The 24331-nt window shown below is 42.7% G+C and overlaps 1 protein-coding gene across 7 annotated transcripts in view; it reads right to left on the bottom strand.

The window, feature by feature from the left end:
• Positions 1-592: 592 nt before the first annotated feature.
• The window catches only part of LOC115199813 (ARF GTPase-activating protein GIT2), a 32533-nt gene continuing 8794 nt past the window's right edge, over positions 593-24331 (bottom strand). Inside the window, exons 2-21 of one of the 7 annotated variants that reach the window (XM_029762264.1) lie at positions 15365-15498; positions 15116-15222; positions 14617-14722; positions 14426-14512; positions 13953-14083; positions 13693-13787; positions 13259-13304; positions 12117-12122; positions 11964-12015; positions 11764-11836; positions 11416-11513; positions 11117-11228; positions 10869-10999; positions 10587-10736; positions 8279-8575; positions 6749-6832; positions 4397-4479; positions 3881-4066; positions 2380-2443; positions 593-2217 (exon numbers count right to left, since the gene is read on the bottom strand). In XM_029762264.1, the coding sequence (XP_029618124.1) occupies positions 2005-2217; positions 2380-2443; positions 3881-4066; positions 4397-4479; positions 6749-6832; positions 8279-8575; positions 10587-10736; positions 10869-10999; positions 11117-11228; positions 11416-11513; positions 11764-11836; positions 11964-12015; positions 12117-12122; positions 13259-13304; positions 13693-13787; positions 13953-14083; positions 14426-14512; positions 14617-14722; positions 15116-15222; positions 15365-15498 (2255 nt within the window). In that variant the 3' untranslated portion in view covers positions 593-2004. The remainder of the gene's footprint in view (positions 2218-2379; positions 2444-3880; positions 4067-4396; positions 4480-6748; positions 6833-8278; positions 8576-10586; positions 10737-10868; positions 11000-11116; positions 11229-11415; positions 11514-11763; positions 11837-11963; positions 12016-12116; positions 12123-13258; positions 13305-13692; positions 13788-13952; positions 14084-14425; positions 14513-14616; positions 14723-15115; positions 15223-15364; positions 15499-24331) is intronic. The other 6 variants (XM_029762266.1, XM_029762265.1, XM_029762267.1 and 3 more) reach the window with 6 other exon arrangements.

A 24331-nucleotide genomic window follows, 5' to 3' on the forward strand; every position in this document is an offset into this window, starting at 1 on the left:
CGTTTTTACCTGGTAGCTAAACAGATGACAATCAATTTGGCAAATATACACACCCTTCCATATGCATTTTGAGGTAAAAATGGCTCATTTCTAAACAGTAAGTCAGATATGCATGAAAATACCTTATAATAAAAGGTGACATTCTGTACTGTTGTCTTATATGACACATTTGATCTTAAATCCAAAATGCTGGAGTATAGAGCCAAATCTTGCATCACTGTGCAAATGCATGCAGAGTGGGATGTAAGCCTATTGCAGTTGATTTGCATTGCTATTTCTTAGCATGTTTTTTTTGTTAATTTCTTAAAGCATTTGATTAGTTTTGTCCTCTGTATATACTCTTGCCTTCCTCTGCTCAAAGATTTTTAGCAGACCCGATCAGCCTGGACATGATGATACCGTGAGGCCAAAAGACATAATTATACTTAACTACATCTTAATGGGTTTAAGATGTGTCAAGTATTCCTATACCATGCTTATATCAGCTGCTGCATGTGGTGGTTGTAAGGTGTGTTACGTATTTAGCAAACTGGTTTAAAGGTGTTGTCATCTTGGTGTGGTTTTATGTTCATAGGGTTTTCTGATGGAATTGTTTTTTCATTAAAATCATTTATTTCTTTGCACGTTTCTCTACACATCACAGTTGTACAGTACGTGGCCAAATACGACATGGCATGAGGTTACAATTATAAATTAAGTTTATTTTAAAAAATAAGGCTCCCCCCCCCAGCTATGATTACTGCACAACTGACACCTGTTTTGAAGTCCATTCAGAACAAGAGTCAAGCACAGAGGGACATTTCCTTGATTACATTTCAAGTATAACACAGCTCTGAACCATATGCTGATGACAACCAGCCACTTGCAGAGGAGATATCTACAATCCTATCCAATTAGTTGCACATGTCATAAGGCTAGCAGCATTATAGAATGGAGCACAAAAACACATGGAAGAGGGCAAATGATTATTTGCGCTGCAAATCTATCCACTGTCACAGCACTAACACTGTTCTAGCACAAGACTGTGTCTAGCATCTTAACTTATAAATACAATATTCACTAGAACTCAATACAAGTACAACATATTGCTGGTGAAGAGCATCATTTGCCCCCTTGAACAAGTGTTGAAATGCAATAATAGGCATAGATGGTTCTAGTAGATGCAGTTTGAAATGAAAGCAATTACACTTGGACGGGGGAGACATGGGCATTGCAGGGATACAAAAATGTGCACAGATGAGTGATGGTTCATCAGATCCAACTCTCCCAACATTCCTCCCTACGCTTGCTGGAATTGTATTGAATGATACATTAGAATTCCATAGTTATGTAGCTCCAAGGTGTGTAAAGTTTGTTATACACTTACGGCTTATTCATAGCTTTCACCACATCCTTAACCATGTGGAATACTATACTGGATCGCATTCAATTTGCTTACGGGACACATTTGGCTTGGGGGCTGCCAGTGTGAGGCCCCTGGTTCTGACAAGGAGCATCAAAGTGGATGAAACGCATTTCTAAGGAGGAGGGTATAGGTGTTAGGGAGCAAAAAAAACAAAAAACATGGCTTCTTCGTTGGTGTGAGAAATACTGTATCTGGAAGTATGTAGAACCACAAAACTAAGAAGTGCGGTTAGGAAACTGCATATTAGCGACAAAGGATCTCCTGGGAATGCCCAATCATCTTGTCAGTATTTGGCTGTAGTGTGGATTCCTGTAGTAGCTCACGACAAACAGCTTCTCCCTTCCAGTTAGTAGAGCTACGGATGATTTCCCATAGCTGTTCAGTCTTTGTGTCCCAATATTTATACTCTCATTTTGTACATTTTGTATTTAAATAAATTACATGCAAATATCACCAACACTGATTTTTTTAAAAACGACCACAGTAAAACAATGCATTTTTTTTTTAACAGAAGTTAATGGATGAACAATACATTAACAAAATGGAGACGTTACAGGGCCATACGGTATCTAAAAGCCCTGCGACGGTGGCCATGATGGTCAGTTGCTGTTCTCTTTGGTGGTGATGGTGACAAGCTGCTTGGCAGCTTTGGCAATGTCATAGGCACACTGGATAACCTGCTGGGTGACCAGCTGCAGGTCGGGCCCCGGGCCTTCCTCGGGGGGCGCTGCCTTCCGACACTCACCCTGGAGCCGGAAGGAGCTAGACGTCAACAGACGCAGGGGGCCTCTCACCATCTCCGAATGGGGTCTCTGGAAAGCACAAGGTGAGATGAGGTTAAACGCATCATGCGATTATGAGCTGGGTTGTGTTCATTAGGCATCAAACAGAAGAGAAAGTTATTTTCCGTTGCAAAACATTTTTAAATACCTTTGCATGTGAGTGATGGAACCATGGAGGATTTGTAAGCTTACCTTGGGAAAGAGAGCGGCCATCTCCGTCACGGCCACATATATTCTTTCGGAGCAGGGTATAAAGCTGTAAAAGAAAAGGCATCAGGAGAGTGGTTAATAAGACAGTCTCAACGTAATTATTTCACGGAGGAAATCCAAACTTGGATTAAAAAGTTACCTTTTTGCGATCCCAAAACAACACTATTCAAAACAAGTCACAAGTAAAAACGGTTTTTAGTCTGGGTAAGGAGGGGAGGCAAAACACAACAACACTGGCAGAGCTACATGCTGGAAAACAAACCGCAGTCCCAGGTTAGTGCTTGCTTAATCTATTTTACTATTCCAAATATTGCATTCTGACATAATTCATGTAGCCTGGATGCCAATCTGTTTCTGCACTATGGAGTAGGCAAGAGAGCAGAGGCAGTGGCAACCAAGCTACTGTATAATTCACGGTTAAACGATAGGAGTGAGGGATTAGAGCTGATCATGTGATGAACTATCAGCTACACCAAAACAAGAAACTATATATTTTTTAAAATAATTGCTCATTTGGATATTAGACTACAGGGCACAATTCCTTAACCTAAACGCATACATATATCATCTAAAATTGATAAGACTGCTTGTATTCATTATGCACTTGGTGATGGACTACTATGGATGCAACTAGCTCCAGCTCTACTCTAAACACACGGAATACCACACATGGGTACCTTGAATATCAAAAGCCCTTTGATGGGTTGTCTGAGTTTAGTTGAGGTAGTGGTGTTTGCGCTGATGTTTGCAACGGAAGAAATGAAGAGAGTAGGTGAGTGAGAGTTCATTAAGACCAGTCTTTCACTCTAATGCCTAGCAGACAACACACCAGAGCAAAGGAGGAAATCATCGGAATTTGGCAGGAGAGCAGGGGCAGGAGAGAGAGAGAGAGAGAGAGAAAAGACAGTGCCTGGGAGGCAGGGACAGAGGCTAGTAGAGTACCGGGAGGCAGGATCAAGGGAGCACAGGCTGAGGGGCTGCACGGGAGAGGGGTCCTTCTCAACCCAGGGCACCAGGGTGCTGAAACAGCCCAGACTGTGCCTGAGCCGGCGCACACCTTCACAAGGTCTGCTTACAGGAATGGGATAAGGAAGGGGGGCAGAGACACCCCCACCCCCGAAAGAACGAAATGCCAGCACGAGGAGGGGAGAACACAGAAAGAGGAAGAGGTGAAATCATAGGGAAGATTATATATATAAAAAGAACTGAGAAGAACACATATTGTAAAAATGCAGAACTTTAATAAACAGTGACAGTGGGGGAACTCAAGAAGAATCTAGAAAGTGGAAGTACTTTGAATACAAAAAAGGGAAAAGGCGACGCTGCAATAATGAATTCGGTTAAACAAAAGGGGGTTGACTATCTGGAACTTTTCAGGAAACACAGAAAAAGCCTTGTTTTATCTCCATAGAGATAGTTACAACAGAGTTCTATTTAATTTGGCTTCATTGTTCGAGCTTGTGGCCTGTCACTTCTTCCTCACCTGTCGTGCTTGTTCTCCTGCGCGGCACGGAGCAGCTCCTGGATGTTCTTGGTGATCTGCTCCGTCTTGCGGATGACATCCTCAGTGCTGGGGAGCGCTGGGTCCGGTTCTGCCCCCAGGTCATCCAGCTCAGGGATGGAGCTGCCCTCCCCTAGCCAGCCACTGCTCCTCAGCCTCCCACGTCTACTAAGGGGTAGACAGGATCATCCAGGATGTTACTACAATCTCTGCACCCCTACATCCAGCCATAACTATCCACCTGATGTGCAACACATTTTTTACATTTACATTTTAGTCATTTTAGCAGACGCTCTTATCCAGAGCGACTTACATTTCATACATTTTTTTTTTTCTTTCGTACTGGCCCCCCGTGGGAATCGAACCCACAACCCTGGCGTTGCAAACACCATGCGTTGCAAACACCATGCTCTACCAACTGAGCTACAGGGTAGGCCAACACAGAAAGCAGTGGCAACTTCAAAGTGTGTGTGTGTGTGTGTGTGTGTGTGTTCCTACCCAGAGTCCTTCATCTCATAGTCATTGGTTGTGTTGTCATAGTCACTGTCTGGCATGCTGCTCTGCTTGTCCAGCTTGGAGGCCTAACACGAGGGAGAGAAAACGAGAGTAACAAAAATGTGTCACAGTGACAAATGCCAATGATAATGCAAGCAGAAAGAGGATATAAAATTCTAGATAAAATCCCAATTTCAATGCACTGCATCATACTCACAACTTACAAAATAGTTTCTAGCAGTGTAGCACAAACCACTGCATTATATTCTATCCCTAAAACGTAAACAGGAGCTGACAGAAATGTGACCTTGAAACAGTTTTACATCGTCGTATGGCAGTGACAAATGAAATGAACTAAAACCATAGGAAAGCAACATGGACAACGACAATGCATTAAACAAGTCAACAAGCAAAAGCATGGAAGCACAACAGAAAATCATAGTAAAGCCTTTTCAATTTCATTGCCAGGGTTAGTAGAAAGAGGTTATCCGGGGGTTAAAAACACGTTTTCACACAATTGGAAAAAGTTGCAAGTTGAACGTCTAGAAGCTATTGTGACAGAAACCACACTGGACAAATGGAATGGCTGATTGATTGGTACCATGCCAAGTGGAGATACTAGGCTGGTCCAATGTCTATAAAAACCTTTGAACTCCTGCATGTAAAAGATGGAGACTTATAGACGATATTAAACCATGGCGATGAATCAAGGGCCAAATGCATAGTCCAGGAAAAGCTTCAAACACTGCCGCGCTGGCTGCACCCCTTTTTTAAGGCATATGCCAAGACAGATGAAGTCGGGGATGTTTGAGGAGAGAGAAATCACTGGATAGCTATCACACAGAAAGAAACAACAGCTACTGAATTACATCAGAACCATGATCCATTCCAGATCTCTGATCCAATACTTTCATTAAGAGTCATAATAACTTTCATGACATGGAATCAAGGTTCCGATGAATTCGGGTCAAAAGTCAAGAGGGGGGGGGGGAAAGCACTGTGACAATGGACAATTGTGTGGCACAAATTGAACGCAAGTCATTGGCTAAGATGATGCTGACGGAGATACTGCTTAACAAACGTGTATTTGACCATCTAAAGTTGGCTGTACTCAATAACGCAATACTGCGTGGTGCTCCACCCAGCCTGTAAGCGGTTGCGCTGCGTCACGAGACTGGCGGACAATATCGCTTGAGCTGTACTCTAATATCAGATAGGAAGCTTTGGGTGCACAGCACTGACCCCCCCGCGCTGTCACATCCGAGCAGATCCCGCCCTCTTTCTGCGCAGAAGAGAAACTATGTAGAGGAGGTGCGTTTTCAAAGAAAGGAGCAGAGACAAAACACCAAGAGGGACACAGGCCACATACCGTACAGTTACATACCCTTTCCAGCCTAGCCCAATAGACCCGCTCAAACAACATCCTCTTCCTGTCTGCAGGGCAAGATGCCAAGACCCGCACAAACTACAGCAAACTGCAGAAAGTGGGATTAGCTCATACAGGTGTTTTGTTGATTTCTCTCCTACTGGGCTTGCAGTTCTGCGCATGTCAGTCAAAGGCCCAGTCCAGAAACAACCCCTAGCTCCTACCCCCTAGACACTTGTGGAGATTTGATACGTTTGAGCAATATGGTGATAGCTCCACCTTGCCGTCTGATAGGTTCGGTGGAATTGTTATCACATTGCTTTAAATCTACTAAATCCTCTCAGATCTTCAACAAGATCTCAGCAAGTGTCTAGGGGGTAGGGGCTAGGGGTTGTTCGTTTCTGGAAAGGTCCACAGTCTCAGTGAGGAACAGACTCCTGGATAACCGGATAGTTTGGGTGTTACTAAAGGGGAGGGAGGGCGTGCTGGATGAAGCTGGATGAAGCTCACTGGGCGACAGCCGTGTGCTGATTAGAGATGGGGAAAAGAGGTCATCAATTTTTTTTAAAGTACAGCAAAATGTTGGCTATGGAGGTGGAAGGACCCCAAGGCTTTTTTTTGGTTTAAATTAACAGCATGAGGAATTTGGGAAAATGTAAGAAAGAAAAATCTCAATAGGCTGAGCGCTTAACCTGGCAGCTGGTCTCACGGAGAGTAGGCAAACCTTTACATTGATCTTGACGCATAGTGCTGCTACATTGAAAACCTTCTAGCTGATTGTAACAGGCATGAGGATGAGGACAGTGATGGTGGAGATGCGTTATGGGTGGTGGTGCTGAAGAAAAGGCAGCCCATGGGGTGGTGGTTTGGCTCATGCAGCAGGACAGGTAGGGAGCAGCATATGTAGGGAGGGAGGGAGGAGGACAGGGGCGCCCCCAGTAGATTTGCTGCATCCTGAGAGGCACGGACCAAGTGAGGAGGTACTTAACCCTTAGAGCACTTTTGTCCCGAGACCAGGACTGGGTGGATGGGAAGGAGGGGAGGGATGAAGAGGTCACAAAAGCACCCCCCGTCTAGAAAGGGGTTCAAATGATATGTTTTAAAGAAATAAAACAAACATGGGTTTTAAAAAAACTAGTTAGTGCTCTCAAGAACAAAGTCTTGTTTAAACCACATGCAAATAACAGGGTTTGGGAACACTAGAATAAAAAAATAATTCAAGAAAACAAAACCATAGTAAGAATGAAGAACACCATAAATTGTGATTATGACAAGGAATTACACTTAAATAACTGCATTTCAATTCCTTGTTGGATCTGAGCATACTGTACCTCAAATCCCATACCTTGAACATTATAAACATCTAGACAATGAAGATATTTTATTATTTGAAATCGCAGAGTACACGTTTGTTTCATGGACATTGAAAGGGGCAATCCGGGATTCGAACGGCAACAAAGCGTCACCCACCACCTGTTTTTGGTGAACAGCTGAGGGAACGGGGCTGGAGAAATGCAAACCCTCAAATTCACAGAGCTACAGATGAAAGGGCAGGCCATCCATGAGATTGCAGGGTAAAGTTTAAAAACAACGTTGTTAAGCTATAGACTATTGTTTACAATTACATTGTTAACAAACAACGGCGTGAAACAATCTTGCACTTTTGAGTTCTGACGGTGTAGAACAAATAGATGTGCCAATCACGAATTGCTCCTCTTGAAATACTGTACCAGAACTAAGAGATTCGTTACAATTAGAAAAACACAAAATTCCCATATATGTTTAAAAGAGAAATGACATTGCACCTGGATTTAGAACCATAAATGAACTTGTTAGTCAGAGACAGAATCAAATAAACACTGAACAAATTTGAATGGGATGTTTAATTCTTATTTGAAGTTACATGAAAACCTTCAAAATATTTCAGATTCAACCTTGAAATAACATTTGTCTGTTGTCTACCTGAGAACATTTTTGGAACAGAGTACTCCGAATACCTTCAAATGCACCTGGCCTTTTCTTTGGGGAAATCGCTGATCTAAAACACATTAACATTGGTGAAAGCAATAAGAGTGGAAATGTTCGCACACGTCCATTCACTTAAAGATCAGTGATTATCTCAAGGAAGAGAGAGGAAGGATGCATGTTAAAAAGTTATTAAAACAAGGCCCAGGTAAACATTGTGGAAACCAACACCCCTGAGAAGAATCCTATGAGACTGCAGCCATTCAGAGCAGACACCGAGTTGAGTGCCTACGTGTGACCTGTGTGCTTGGCATTGTATTGGCTGATTATCACCATCAGGTCCCAAATAACAGCTACAGGCAAACACTACCGGTACACCAGAGAACAACAGATTTGAGTAAAAGTAGAAAGGAAAGGAAACAATCAGAGAGAAAAAAAAACTGCAGAAACAAACACAATGAGAACAAAAAATAGAGGAGGAAGAGGAGAAGACGCCTAAAAGATGGAAATGGGAGAGGAAATAGCAAAAGGCTGGATGCGGGATTTTTACTTACATGAGGTGGGAGGAAGGGTTGCAGGGTGGGGACACCCTCCTCTGGGTAGGGGGGGACACCCTCCTCTGGGTAGGGGGTGTCCCCCTTGGGGAGGTAGGGCTTCAGACCTGAGCCAGTCTCATAAATAGACATGGACATGGGCCGGCTGGCCCGCGCTGACTGCCGGCGCTTCATGGCCGAGGGACTGGAGGAAGAAGGGTCAGTGTACTCTGACCCGCTGCTGATGGGGACCTGATAGATATGGGTGGTTGGGCCCTGCCGCCTGAGAGACGTGTTCTCGCTTTGCAGAGAACGCAGCTGGAAGAGACGAGTCAGCAAATACACTAAGAGGATGCTTTTCTTATCAGAGAGCAAGGTGACTTGTTTTTTCTAGCTTTAAACGCATGCTTCATTCGGTACAGGGCGAATCCTAACTTTCACCTACGTTGAATTTCACTTGTCAAAAATTGATGTCAATAGGAGACTAAGTGAAAATGTAACTAAAGCGGATGTTAGGATTTGTCCCCCATTTCCCCCTTCCTCTAAATGTTTACTTCAGGTGTTAGAAACGGTCAGCGTCCATCTGTACGAAGCTAAGGCCAACGCTACTACTCGTATCTTTATAAGATCGTCTTGTTAAGAATTTCCCCCGCTGGTGTTACTCATGCTAGGCATCCGAAAACTCCACTCAAAAAGCAAGGGGTAAGAGCAAGCAGAAAGTGTTGCAGGCAAGCCAAACAGTTCAGATAGACAGAGACGAGCTATCTGCCAGAGACAGGAGCTATCTGAACTAGATAGATAGGACAGACAGGATAGATATATAGGACAGATAGAAAGCCCTAAATGGTGCCCTCTATCCAACCCTACGGTCTGTGCTATTTATTCAGAGAGGGCAACAGGGAAGTTCTCTGACGGCTAAGAAAGACAATCGAATGTGCCATCAGTTCAATCAATGCCAGCCCACACAGCTAAATCACATACTGTACACGTCCACCACTGAGGAATGCCAGTTTGACTTCTACTGTTTGTTCCATAGAATATTATTGAGAGCATTTCCTTCTTCTTTTAAAAGGAATGCATGACCCAGGATAAAGAAGGGGTTGAAATGCACGATCCGGAGCCTACGTGTCTGCAACAACAGCTATTCAAACCACGACAAGGGCATCTCACCACCTTGTGGAGTCATACCCTATATTTCTATGGTCACTCAATCGTTCTCGTAAAAGGCCGTTTGTCACCATTTACGCCTTGTAGGTTGAACAGAGGCTGTTGATTGGGCCAAATCAAGCGGTGGGCCTGCTGTTGGGCTGAAACGCACACTCCGGATTGTGACTTTAAAATCATTAAGGATTTTGTATGATAAATCATAGGGGTCATATGGATAAGGAAGACTCCAATTTAGAGTCAAACGATAGTGTAGCACCGACTTTGGAGGAGAACTCCGGAAGTGACAGTACTCCTGGGCATTTAAGATTATTATGAATGAACACAGGGGCCCAGATCCCAGATCAGCACTCCTACTCTGAGACAGCTTTATAAATACAGCTTTGTTAGGAAACAATCAGACGTAAAGAGTCTTACTAAAACCACAGCAGAGGACCATTGGAATGTTTTCGAATGACAAAGGCAAACGCTGCACCTGAGTAACAATAAGAGCTGTGTCATCTAACACCTTCAAGAGGAGTATTCTGGCGAGCGAACATTAAGGTTAAGAAGAAAACCCCGTATAATTGATACGCTTGTTGAAATCACAATGCAGGGTCACACGGATAGAACACAAAATAGCAACAACAACGCTATGCTTACTATGTTAGTCACCATAGAAACGACTAGAGGAGGGAAATTCACAGTGCGAGTGATGTCATGCTGTTTACTTGAGCATGCCTGTTAGTCGTACCATAAGAAAGAACACTGCCTTTAGTGTATGATACACTGTATCCAGGGGGAGGGAGATAGTCTTCCACAGTAGAGTGGAGCAAGAATGCATCTCTTTAACACAAGTAAAAAAAATTAAAATGCTAAGAATTTGTCAAGCTATAGAAGCCATTGTCTGAACATGGACTGAAACATGCTGGCCCAAACAGTGGAGCTAGATGGAGAGCAGTCTTGCCTTGCAGGAGAACCTTTCCAGCAGCCTGGTGGTTACCGGTTAGGATCCTCACTTGAACCAGTGTGTGAAGGGAGGTTACCGTGAGGGGAGGGACCAGAGCTCGGCTGACCAACCGCTGTGCCCCCCCCCGAAGTCCAGCCCTCCGTCTCATTGGTCGAGTGGCAGGCGGACCGAACGGTGTTAGTGATCTGATTGGTGGATCTCTGCAGTGGGCGGTACCTTTTTCTGCATCAGCCGCAGCTCGTCGCTCAGGTTGCTGTTGACCTTCATCAGCTGCTGGATCTTGGCCTCCGAGGCCGACAGGGCGTTCTTCACCTCCAGGAACTCCTGCACCGTGACAGGCCCGTCTGACAGGTCCGAGTCTAGACTCTGTAGGGGGAAAAGTCAGAGAGGGTGGGCTTTAGGACTTGTCTGAGTCCAGACTGCGAGTGCTCATTTTCAGGATAAGTAAGTACTACTTGAAACCCATTACTTGGTGTGCCAAGAAATCACATTACTTACCTTGGTCCGGTCCTTGCCCGAGGGTGGCTCCTTATCCGTGTCCTCGTCAGAGGCCACGCTGTCGTAGTCCGGTTGGTCGTTGTCCAGACCCTCGCCACCACTCCGGCTTTTTAGGATGAGTTCAATGTTTTCTGTAACCACAAAGCAAATGACCCCTTTCTCATTTCATATAAAGACATGCAATTTTAATTATGACCATAAGCCATGTGTGTCTGAGATAGTAGGTCCATTATCTTCCAGTACTTTACCTTTGGGACTTATCGTAGAGTTCCCCAGCTGTCGACGTTTCGAGTCACTTAATATGTCGATGACAAGAGTTGCAAATTCATGTGCGTTAAATCTCGCAAGCTTTTGCCGTCCCTGGAGAAAAAATAAAAAAGCCTAGCAAAATGCATCCTCTCCTACTGCATCTGTTGAAACGTCACTGAGGGAACCGAGAATCAGTCATATTTAAAGGGAGAGAGAAAACCAGCCAGGGGGAATGTATTTAACTAAAGCAATCAGTATCAAAGTGTTAACTAGGGAAGGAGTTATGCAGCAGGCTTGCCTGGTTTCGTGTTGATGAGTACTCTGGGTTCACAGGAAGGAAAGGCACCACTGTGGTCTCTGTCACCAGGGTGCTGTGGTTCTGTGTCGCCAGCCATACTGTGCAGAACATAGGAGTGTTGCGTCAGGGCCATATTCATTAGGAAACGCAAACGGAAAACGTTTTGCAACCGACAACACAAATGTGTGTTTCTTATTGGATAAGTCTAGGTAGTCCCTCCCTGTTTCAGTCCGTTTGGTGCCAAATGAACACCACCCAGATGTTTGACTGGACCTGGTGGCCCGAATGCTTAAAAAACATGCACCGACCATTACTCCATTACTTCGCATCACTGTCTGTCTGTCTTACCGGCATCGGTCTCCCTTCGGTCCACTTCGTCAAACACGTCCATCGCCAGCTCCTCAAATAAATGATTACTGAGCTGAAATGAAATGTGTGATTTGTGGGGAAAAAAATCAACCCAGAACTAGTTGTATGAATATGTTTTGATTACATATGTCTCTAGATTGTAATATCATACATCTTATCCATGAACACTGAACACTTACAGACTGGAGTTTCTTCTTTGCCGCCTTTGCCAGTTCTGATAAATCTAAACTGCTATACATGGGGGGGGGGGGGGGGGGGGGAATACATCTGCTTAGCCACTCATGTTGAATGGGAGGAGAAATGGTCAAACCTTATTATGATAAAATACTTACATGTTCCTTATCCATCAAGACAGCAATAAAAAAGACATGTTTTGTTTGAGTTCAAATATCAGAACTATGCTATAATAAGTTAATAATATGCTATAATAAGTTAATAATATGCTATAATAAGTTAATAATATGCTATAATAAGACCAACCCAACTGTAGCAATTTAGTTCAGATATGTATTATTATTATTATTATTATTATTATTATTATTATTATTATTAGGGTGCAATAACAATACTGGGTACATTCACACTAGTCAGATTAATCAAATAGTTTGACTAAAACGTTTACATGCTTTGCAAGGAGAACAATTTCCCTAATAATCCGGGTTTACATGGACACATCTGAAATCAGGCTACCTGAAGGTACTTTGATAAATGCAGAAAATTGTCAATCAAAATAAATGTTCTACCACAGCGACCCATGTTATTTTTTGGAAGCCATTTTGATTCTGAGTTCCGACATATCAAGCGTGTACGTCGAAACCATTTCTAAGAGGTATACTTTCAGTTTTTCCCAAACTCACTTCCCTCGCGCAAAAGAGGTAGGCTTGCGCTGCTGGTGCTAGCACATGCCCAGACTAAATACACCGCTGGAACTCAGATTAAAGTGTTTATATGTCCTAATAATTACAACAATTTCCCAGAAAACCTTGTGTTTTAATTGGCGTATGCTTACTTAAATTATGACCTTACACCAATTAATGTAAGCAGAGTAAGGTGTTTACATGACTAATGCCATACTCGGCCTACTGCCATAATCTAATTATTAGTGCGCATGAAAACGTACTCAATGATTTAAGGGGAAGATTATGATCTTGACAACATGCAACAATTGCTTCAGCCTGTCCTGGCAGGCTCTAGAGTTGGATTGCACTGTCAAACAGCTCACGTTTTCTTTGCTGCCCCCCCCCCCAAAAAAAAAACACATTTAAAACTTCACCCACTTTACTTATCCTAGAACAAGCCCCCCCCCCCAAAGTGCTATTTCATTAGTCTGGTCCCAGATTGGTTTAAGCCGTCTCGCCAACTCCTACGGTCATTGTCATTTGGCAATGACAACAACGAAAGGGTTCGGCTATACAGCACAAAGTCTGGGACCAGGCTACTATTTGATCAATTCAGCCACACGATGCTTCCTTACCTGTCGGCCATCTGTGGGACGATGAAGTGTTGACCATTTTTATGATCTGAAAGCAAGCACGGATGGGTTGTGGTGATAAGAAACCTCATGGGAGACACTGTATGCGATCAGTTGAGTAACCCCTGAAACTAGGCTGCAAGCGTTGCGTGTGCATTGTTTCTTGCCTGCTATACCAGAATAGTAGGGGCAAACATCTAAAACGCATGCCACTTCTGTGTGTGCTTCAGAGAGGCTCTGCCCTAGACGTGAAGCGGAAAAATGAAATGTTTAGCGACCCACGCTTTGCTTCACTGATGTGCTGCTTCTGTGGCTGGTGTAGCATTTCTCACTGATTACTGTGGGTTTGTTTCAGCTGTGGCTGACGGACGGCAGGATAAGCGGACACGCAACACTTGCAGTCTAATTTGAGGAGGCGAAAGCCTCTCCTCACTTACTAGGCTTTCTCCCACAGAGATAGAAAGCCAGTCTGTCAGTAAGTTCATACTGGATCTCTACCAGCCTATCAGCCAGATCATGGTAGCCAGCTTGCCTGAGAAAGAGACACACAATAGAAATCTGTTATGCCTCTTTTCTTGCCAATAAAGCCTGCCTGGTCACACAGCCACTAAAACATGAAAAAAAAATGACTTTGATCAAATAAGTTAACATCCTAAATGTTAAACTATCCCTTTAAAAAGGCTGGATGTTGCAGTACCTTGCATAGTTGATGGGGGTCTTGGCGTTGGAGTCGGGGGCGCCGGGGTCAGCCCCGTAGACGGTCAGCAGCTCTGCCTGAGACACCTGCCCTGCCTTGGCAGCCACATGCAGAGGCGTATTCCCTTTTTCCTGGAGAGAAGGGAAGACACCACCCATACGCGAACAATTAAAACTGGGGGGGGGGGAATACTAAAATACATAGATAGGTTATGAGAAAGGGTAAGGGTCGGTTCACACTGCTTGCGGACATTTAACTGGTTGTAGTGCAAGGTTGCAATTAATCCAATGAAAAGGTTTCCTTTTTGGCATAGTTTTTTTCCCACAAGCAGTGTGAACGGTCCTTCCCTCTTTCTATTAAGTTGCTCTCGTACCCGTGTGGCAAAGCAGTATGTATGGAAGTAACGCTGTTGTATTATCACATTGTTAAGGATATGTTTAGAAGCTGGATGGGGGAGAAATGACATCTCTTACTGGGTCAAAGAAATTGGCCTGGGCTCCAAGAGAGAGTAACCTCAGACATGTCTCCAAGTTACCAGTGCGGACGCTGGAGTGAAGTTGCTGAGGAAAAATAACATCCACATTTATTAGTAAAATATTGCTCATTCAAGCTTGATACACCTTCATTAGGGAGTTGTGTGTGCACGGCGTGGCAGATGTCACACCTTGCTTAAGTCCTTGGCTGTGAAGCTGTCGTCATCTCGACAAGGCATCCGGTGGACAAAAGCCAGCATTTGGTATTTGGCCTTTATGAACTCTGTCTTGTTTGGGCTTTGGGAATAACATAAAACAGAGGGGGGTTAACAGAACAGCAGAGCATTGTAGAAGGATTTCAATTGAAGCACTTCCAATTTCAAGCAACAAATCACTCTTAGGTTCAGGTGAATTGACCCGACCATAAGTTAACTGAAGCAATTCAGGTTTCTCCAGCATTGTGTGTTCCTGCTGAAACCCATACACTTTTCATGCTGAATCAAACCAGTACTTTGGTGGATGTGTATCCAGGCCAGTACAGTTCAGCCAGTTAATTTCTCATTTGGGTCTCGAGCTGAAAAAGCTTAAGAACCTATGTACTAGTGTAACTGGGCCAATTGCCTCTCCTTCACTAGTGAATAAGGCTGCACTCCTGGCTCACTCGGCAGCCATCAAAAATACATGACTCACTGCACTTTGTCCTGAGGGTTGGCCTTGCGTTTACCACTCATCATCGGGTCCAGTAGACAGTGCTCCCATATCGAATTTGCACCGTTGTTGTATAACGTCTGAACCATCTGATTAAAAGACAGAGATATTACCCATTAAATGAAATATACAGACAGCCTATTCTATCACAAAAGCAGAAAAGGGGATACCTTTGACCAAGGTAAAGAATAGTGTGTGTGTGTGTGTGTCTGTGTGCAGTGGAGATCTTACTTGTAGCTGTGTAGGAGCCCATGGTGTGTGAGTCAGGTGACGCACTTGGGAGCTGTGTCTGCCCAGACTCCGATGAACACTACAGCACTCGTCGCAGATCAACACGCCCCTGTTCACAGAGGCCCAGCGAGGCTCTAAGCATAAAGGAAACAAATACGTATGCTAAATAAATACAAAAGACATTCATCGGAATATTTCATCACCTCAATTGCAAAGCCTTATTTAGCTTTCGTTCATTCATTTGCAACGCCACGTAGTAAATGTACTGCGGAGGATATGTGGGAGTAAATACACTGACACAGTGCTTGTAACCTATTCTTAGAACCTATTGCTTAATAGTCACTCATTTTAATAACTGGGCAATTCCACAGTAACAGAATTGCAAAAAGTATATTAAAATATATTTCACTTAAAATGTATTCCAAACAAAAAAACATTGATTTCAAAGTTTAACACAAGGCGTACTTTTAACAATTTACACTGAAAATGTAACAAAAACACATTTACTGGAACAACTGTGCAGATGCAAAGTTTGGTAACAGAATATCTGTAAAATTACCTCCGTTTTTTGCGTGTAAACATTTTCCAAAAACTCATATCTTCTCTGAATTAAGATTCAAATATGTCTGCAGAAAGAATGGGGTGTCAAGCTATGACTTGACATGCTGACTTTGAAAAAGTTTTACACCAGATAACGGAATTGCAGTAACGGAATTTCATTATGGGTCCCTTAATCTGTAAGACACAGAAATGAATAATTCTGGAAAGGAATGTCATTACCTTCATAGTAATGTCCTGTATTTTAAATAGGTACACAAAGGTGGAAGTATGCAATATCCTCATTTGCATATTAGTCTACACACTGACTATTATTTTAATGAGCTCTCCTCCAAACGAGACCAAATTTGGTTGGTCCGGAACTAACCAAATCTGAACCAAATCATAGACATCTATGTTTCACAAGTTTGGACATCAAAGTACAGCACAGTAAGAGTTCAGTACAGTAGAGTCAGGGTTTTCATTAGGAAAATGTTGCCTGTCAAATGTCCAGCGCCACATATTCATTTACAGGACTTTTGGCGTAAACTAATTAGGGCGTCCATCCACGGTGCTCAGAATGACATAATTCCCATTTAGAATATGGTAGGCTAATTCATATTAACAGAACATGGAAGGCTAGGATGCAACCATTCTTACTGAATTCTGATGTGCACTTTGAACATGTTAGAATAACTGCCCACATTTACTTTTCCTCGAGTACCAAAAAAGCAAAATCACTAGGCTAAGTCAATCTACTATAGTAGAAAAGTTAAGGCTATTCTATTTGTCAGCTTGTCGTGAAAGAAATAGCCTATTCCAAACAGACTCTGGGACAGTTGTGGGACGACAGATCCCAAATCCATACAACCTAGGCCACAATATTATTATTTATTTTTTAAAACACTTTTAAAAGCAATATTTTTGATGCAACAGATCAGAACGTTTAGCTTAAAATGTTGATAAACTATTATTTCTTCACATTATATGCGCAGCAATGCGCACAAGGCAGTAGGCTACACATGAATGTCCGTTCCATAATGCAATTAACGTGGTTTCACGTGACAGAGGTGAACATATCTGTTAAGAGATTTTGAAAGAGAGGAGACATAATAGGCATTCCTCATAATATGGTAAGACATTCCTCATAATATGTATGAAAACGCTCAGGTTTCAAAACAATTACGTATAGGCTATTTGTATGTTGTACGCTTCTGATTAATAAGATGCATAACTAATATACTGTACACGCACGCCAATTTAATGGCACAAAATTATGCAAACTACCTATAGACGGGTAAGCATGACGGGTAAGCATGACCAGTCAAATGTATTTCCATCGACTGGTATTTCCGTCAATGAATAAGCTAAAAAGCATTATTTCGCAATGGGATTTCCTCTCCTCCCAGACAGTTGGCCGGCGATATTTATTTAATCGGCTTTTCTATATATCCCTTTTTTTATTCAGACAAAAGCCGGCTATTACCGGATAATGGAAACCCTGAGTAGAGTATAGTTCAGTATAGTAGATTTCAATACATTAGTGTACTCAACTCTACAGTACTGTAACTCTACTTTAATTTACTGTACTCTACTGTGCTATCCAAACTTGTGAACCCAACTGCAGTTTGCAGACTATTATGATTTCCCTTACCCAGGAAAGCACCGAACAACAGACAGGGACGTTGGACCATCGAAGAGGCGCAAATATGATGAGAACTACATTGATTTGGGGTTCACTTATATTGGGAGTAGTACCTTTCCTCAGGCACAGTGTGTTATATGTGCGAAAGTACTATCTCACAACTGGATGATTCCTTCACTCTTGCTCAGACATTTAGAAACAAAACATGCCAATTTGAAAAATAATCCAAGGGAGTTTGAGTGAGAATTAATTAAGACGACTTTCGAGTAGTAAGACATGTATAAAAGCAACAGATACCATTAATATGAAGGGGCTAGAAGTGTCTTATATGGTGAGCTACCGAGTGGCTAGGACAGGCAAGCCCCATACTACTGTGGAGGACTTCATTCTTCCTGCTGCTGAGGATATGGCTGGGACAATGATGGGGGAAAAGGCCAAAAAAAGCTATACAGACTAGAGGTCGACCGATTTAAATCGGATTGGCCGATTAATTAGGGCCAATTTCAAGTTTTCATAACAATCGGTAATCGGCATTTTTGGACACCGTTTATGGCCGATGTCACAGTTGACTTGGACTGGTGTAAGGAGGAATCAGATGCAGGAGACAGGTGCTGGAGGTGAGTGTCCTTTTAATAATTTGACACACAAAACAAAAACCGCGAGGCACAGGGCGCTACAGACAGACTGCCTGGGAAAAACACATTCCCAATATTGCGAACTAAATATATATATAAGCGGCACAGGGTGCAGCCCGGTAAATCCTCTCTTCGTGAAACTGTCAGAAACAAACCCGTAATAAAACACGGACCACCGTCCTGAGTGGACAATCAACAATCCCGCACAAAACCCCAACTGAAAACACACACTAAATAAGGCCCCACTAATGACAGACACAAAACAGTTGCGGAACAGACAGACGAAACCAAAAGACACAGAACCAACGATCGGTGGCAGCTAATAGGCTGGCGACGACGACCGCCGAGCACCGCCCGACCGAGGAGGGGCGCCACTTTCGTTGGATCCTGTGACAGCCGATTACATTGCACTCCACGGGGAGACTGCGTGGCAGGCTGACTACCTGTTAAGCGAGTGCAGCAAGGAGCCAAGGTAAGTTGCTAGCTAGCATTAAACTTATCTTATAAAAAACAATCAATCTTAGCATAATCACTAGTTAACTACACATGGTTGATGATATTACTAGTTTATCTAGCTTGTCCTGCGTTGCATGTAATCGATGCGGTGCCTGTTAATTTATCATCGAATCACAGCCTACTTCGCCAAACGGGTGATGATTTAACAAGCGCATTTGCGAAAAAAAGCACTGTCGTTGCACCAATGTACCTAACCATAAACATCAATGCCTTTCTTTAAAATCAATACACAAGTATATATTTTTAAACCTGCATATTTAGTTAATATGCAGCAGTTTGGGACGCCTGGCTCGTTGCAAACTGTGTGAAGACCATTTCTTCCTAACAAAGACCGTAATTAATTTGCCAGAATTGTACATAATTATGACATAACATTGAAGGTTGTGCAATGTAACAGTAATATTTAGACTTAGGGATGCCACCCATTAGATAAAATACGGAACGGTTCCATATTTCACTGAAAGAATTTCTGGGTGTTATTATATTATAATTAAGTCTATGATTTGATAGAGCAGTCTGACTGAGCGGTGGTAGGCAGCAGCATGCTCGTAAGCATTCATTCAAACAGCACTTTACTGCATTTGCCAGCAGCTCTTCGCTGTGCTTCAAGCATTGCACTGTTTATGACTTCAAGCCTATCAACTCCCGAGATTAATCTGGTAATACTATATTGCCTATAAGAACATCCAATAGTCAAAGGTATATGAAATACAAATGGTACAAAGAGAAATAGTCCTATAATTCCTATAGTAACTACAACCTAAACCTTCTTAGCTGGGAATATTGAAGACTCATGTTAAAAGAAACCACCAGCTTTCATATGTTCTCATGTTCTGAGCAAGGAACTTAAACGTTAGCTTTTTTACATGGCATATACTGCACTTTTACTTTCTTCTCCAACACTTTGTTTTTGCATTATTTAAACCAAATTTAACATGTTTCATTATTTATTTGAGACTAAATAGATGTTGATGTATTATATTAAGTTAAAATAAAGGTGTTCATTCAGTATTGTTGTAATCTTCATTATTAAAATAAAATAATTCAAAATAATAATAATAGGCCGATTAATCGGTATCGGCTTTTTTTGGTCCTCCAATAATCGGTATCAGCGTTGAAAAATCATAATCGGTCGACCTCTAATACAGACAATGCCTTCATCAAACAACACTGTTTCACGACACATCAGAAGTTTTGAAACAATTACTGCTTCGCAGACTTTGGTGGTCTAGATGTGTTGGTATCTGTACTGATGGCGCAAAAGCCATGACAGGAAGACATAGTGGAGTGGTAACGCGCGTGCAAGCAGTTGCTCCCGACGCCACTTGGGTACACTGCAGCATCCACCGAGAGGCTCTTGCTGCCAAGGGAATGCCTGACAGCTTGAAAGGCATTTTGGAAACTACAGTGAAAATGGTTAACTTTGTTAAAGCAAGGCCCATGAACTCTTTTCTGCACTATGCAATGATATAAGCAGCGACCATGTAACACTTTTACAACATACAGAAGCGCTGGTTATCAAGGGGCAAAATAGACACATTTTTTTAAAATTGAGAGACGAGCTTAAAGTTCTTTACTGACCATCATTTTCACTTGTCTGACCGCTTGCATGATGACAAGTTTCTCACACGACTGGCCTATCTGGGTGATGTTGTTTTTTCTCACCTGAATGATCTGAATCTAGGATTACAGGGACTCACCGCAGCTATATTCAATGTGCCTAAATGTATATGCGCCTAAACTTCTCAAAACATATGGACTCTTATCTTTCATTTGACACCAAATTTGACGTGCACTTCATGTTAATGCTCATGGGTCCTTTTACATGGAAATGACCAAACTGCCACTTTTAATATCATCTAGATTCTACAGTACATCAGCAGTCAAGCTTTAATAAAGGAATACTTTGGATGTTGGTAATAAGGCCCTTTATCTACTTCCCCAGTCAGATGAACTCATGGATACCATTTTTATGTCTCTGCGTGAAGTTTGAAAGAAGGTGCTAACCAGCGCTAGCGCCATTGCTAACTAGCGCTAGCACAATGACTGGAAGTCTATGGGTATCTGTTAGAATGCTACCAGACACCAATAGACTTCCAGTCATTGTGCTAACGCTCAATAGCATTGGCTTGCAAAACTACCTCTAACTTCATACTGGACACAAACATAGAAATGGTCTCCACAAGTTCATCTGACTCTGGGGAAGTAGAATTAGGGCCCCATTGCCAAAATCCCAAAGTGTCCTTTTAAGTCCAGAGAAGTTTCTGAAATCTATCATCAAGCTAACACTTAAGGCATCCACATGCTTCCCAGCCGAAACAGTTCGGATGTTTGTGCATATAGCATGACAACATTTTGTGGTGTTCTCATTCGTTTTTTACTTCGGTAAGGGTTTTTTCGGGTTGTTCAGGCACAAAACATTATTTCTTGAGGCAAGCCGGAGTCGGTATCCGAAGTCTACACCCCTTCGTCGGTGATTGGTCAGCGGTAAGGGTTATTTAGTAAAGTCTTTGTCAGTCAACGAGAGACGACTCGTTTTCATATTGATAATACTGCACCAAACAAACATCTTAGATGTAAAATTGCGTGACTAAGATCTCCTCAGCAAAAACGTCATAATTAGTGACAGATTTCTTGAGTTATCTTAACTATTTTGAGGAAGTGTATACTGTCTACGGCGTCTCAAAATGGACAAACAGTGCAATTGCCACTTAAAAAAAAAATAAAACAAATAGTTTTTCAAGCAAAGGTCTTTTAAGAAAGTATCCAAGCACACTTGTTTGGTTCACCTAGCCGTCTTCGCCTAGCCGAACTGAAGCATGCTGATGCCTTTACACAATCACAGCTTATCTTGGTTTCTTACACCTTCCTTATGACTGGGTTTTTCCACTGCTCCTCACATTCATTATTCAAATCTCTGGCATGCCGCCTTTGGCATCTAGGCCACTTCACGTCTCACTCAGCTGCTAACTCACTCTGGCCCCAGCCTCTCCATTCTGGTGGCATCCCACAGCCGTCCCAGACACACCTTTGGAACCTATACGCCTGAGGTCTAACTGGTCCTGTTTAGATGCCTTTGTTGATTAAGGAAACCCTATTTAGGCTAATGTAACCTGGAGACAACCTCGGGGCACACTATTCTGATAGCAGATAAGAGTGAGGCATCTAGTCTGGTCAGTTAACTTATTGTGACAGTTTTTTCCCCCCCCACAGCTGTCATATGCAGTGCATTCGGAAAGTATTACGACCCCTTGACTTTTTCCACATTTTGTTACATTACAGCCTTATTCTAAAATGTTATTTTATAAAAAAAAATTAAATCGGCATTAATCTACACACAATACCCCATAATGACAAAGACAAAAAAAAATTGTGCAAATGCATATAAACATATATATTTACTTAAGTATTCAGACCCTTTGCTCAGGACTTTGTTGAAGCACCTTTGGCAGTGATTACAGCCTCGAGTCTTCTTGGGTATGACGCTACAAGCTTGGCACACCTGTATTTGGGTAGTTTCTACCATTCTTCTCTGCAGATCCTCTCAAGCTCTGTCAGGCTGGATGGTGAGCATCGCTTCACAGCTATATTCAGGTCTCTCCAGAGATGTTCGATCGGGTTCAAGTCCGGGCTCTGGCTGGGCCACTCAAGGACATTCAGAGGCTTGTCCCGAAGCCACTGCTGTGTTGTCTTAGCTGTGTGCTTAAAGTCATTGTCCTGTTGGAAGGTGAACCTTCGCCCCAGTCTGAGGTCCTGAGCAGGTTTTCATCAAGGATCTCTGTACTTTGCTCCATTTATCTTTCTCTCGATCCTGACTAGTCTCCCAGTTCCTGTCACTGAAAAACATCCCCACAGCATGATGCTGCCACCACAATGCTTCACCGTAGGGATGGTGCCAGGTTCCCTCCAGACGTGACGCTTGGCATTTAGGCCAAAGAGTTCAATCTTGGTTTCATCAGACCAGAGAATCTTGTTTCTCATGGTCTGAGTCCTTTAGGTGCCTTTTGGCATACTCCAAGCAGGCTGTCATGTGCCTTTTACTGAGGAATGGCTTCCGTCTGGCCACTCTACCATAAAGGCCTAATTGGTGGTGTGCTTCAGAGATGGTTATCCTTCTGGAAGGTTCTCCCATCTCCACAGAGGAACTCTGGAGCTCTGTCAGAGTGACCATCGGGTCTTTGGTCAGCTCTAGGAGTGGTTCCAAACTTCTTCCATTTAAGAATGATGGAAGCCACTGTGTTCTTGGGGACCTTCAATGCTGCAGAAATGTTTTGGTACTGTTCCCCAGATTTGTGTCTCGACACAATCCTGTCTCAGAGTGCTACGGACAATTCCTTCGACCTCATGGCTTGGTTTTTTGCTCTGACATGCACTGTCAACTGTGGGACCTTATATAGACAGGTGTGTGCCTTTCCAAACCATGTCCAATCAATTGAATTTACCACAGGTGGACTCCAATCAAGTTGTAGAAACATCAAGTATGATCAATGGAAACAAGATACACCTGAGCTCAATTTCGAGTCTCATAGCAAAGGGTCTGAATACTTATGTAAATAAGGCATCTGTTTTTAATTTTGTATAAATGGGCAAAATTTCAAAAACAATGTTTTCACTTTGTCATTATTGGGTAGTGTGTGTAGATTGATAAGGAAAAACAATTATTGAATTCATTTTAGAATAAGGGTGTAACGTAGCAAAATATAGAAAGGGGGAAGAGGTCTGAATACTATCCAAATGCACTGAAATTACAATGCTAGTAATAAGAAATAGCAAATAGCTCCCATATACACTCAGTGTCCAGTTTATTAGGTATACCATCCCGTTCACAAAAATGGTTTGCTCCTACAGAAAGTGAGTCACATGGCAGTGGTTTGCTATATAAAGCAGCCATGCAGGCATCCAGTTACTGTTTGATTGAACGTTAAAATGGGCAAAACGAGACTGGTGGCGGTGGTGTAACTGTGTGTGGAATGTTTTCCTGGCACACGTTAAGTCCCTTGATACCAATTGAGCAACGTTTCCATGCCCCAAAGAATTCAGGCTGTTCTGGAGGCAAAGGGGGGTCTGACCCAGTACTAGATGGGTGCACCTAATAAACTGGCCACTGAGTGTATAGGCCTATACATTATATATATCACACACATACACAGTTTAGGGTTAAACACACACACACATATATATACATATACACACACATACATACATACATACATACATACATACATACATACATACATACATACACACACATATTTAACCCTAAACTGTGCAACCCCCAGTTCACTACATTTAGGTAGTGACGTCATGCAGAATGCAAAGGGGAAGTTAAACCACACACTTCCATATATGGACAGTGTCGAAGAGACTGCACCAACATCTCGTCCTCTTATGTTTTGTAGCTGAGAGAACAAAAGAGACATTTCCTCTTTCACTGACTTCCGTACAACCAGCCACAAAATATATGCACTTCACAGGCATGTGCACTCCACAAACCAATATATGGGGATGGTAGTCTCATTCTAGGCTCATGGTGTATTGCAGGGGTCTGAGTGGATATAATGACAAAAGGACTGTGCAAGAGACATTCAGCGTAGATCACACAGGGCTTCAAAGAGGATCGCTAACTGCAGAGAG

Source organism: Salmo trutta, chromosome 9 (genome assembly GCF_901001165.1).
Source record: "Salmo trutta chromosome 9, fSalTru1.1, whole genome shotgun sequence".
Lineage (NCBI taxonomy): Eukaryota > Metazoa > Chordata > Actinopteri > Salmoniformes > Salmonidae > Salmo > Salmo trutta.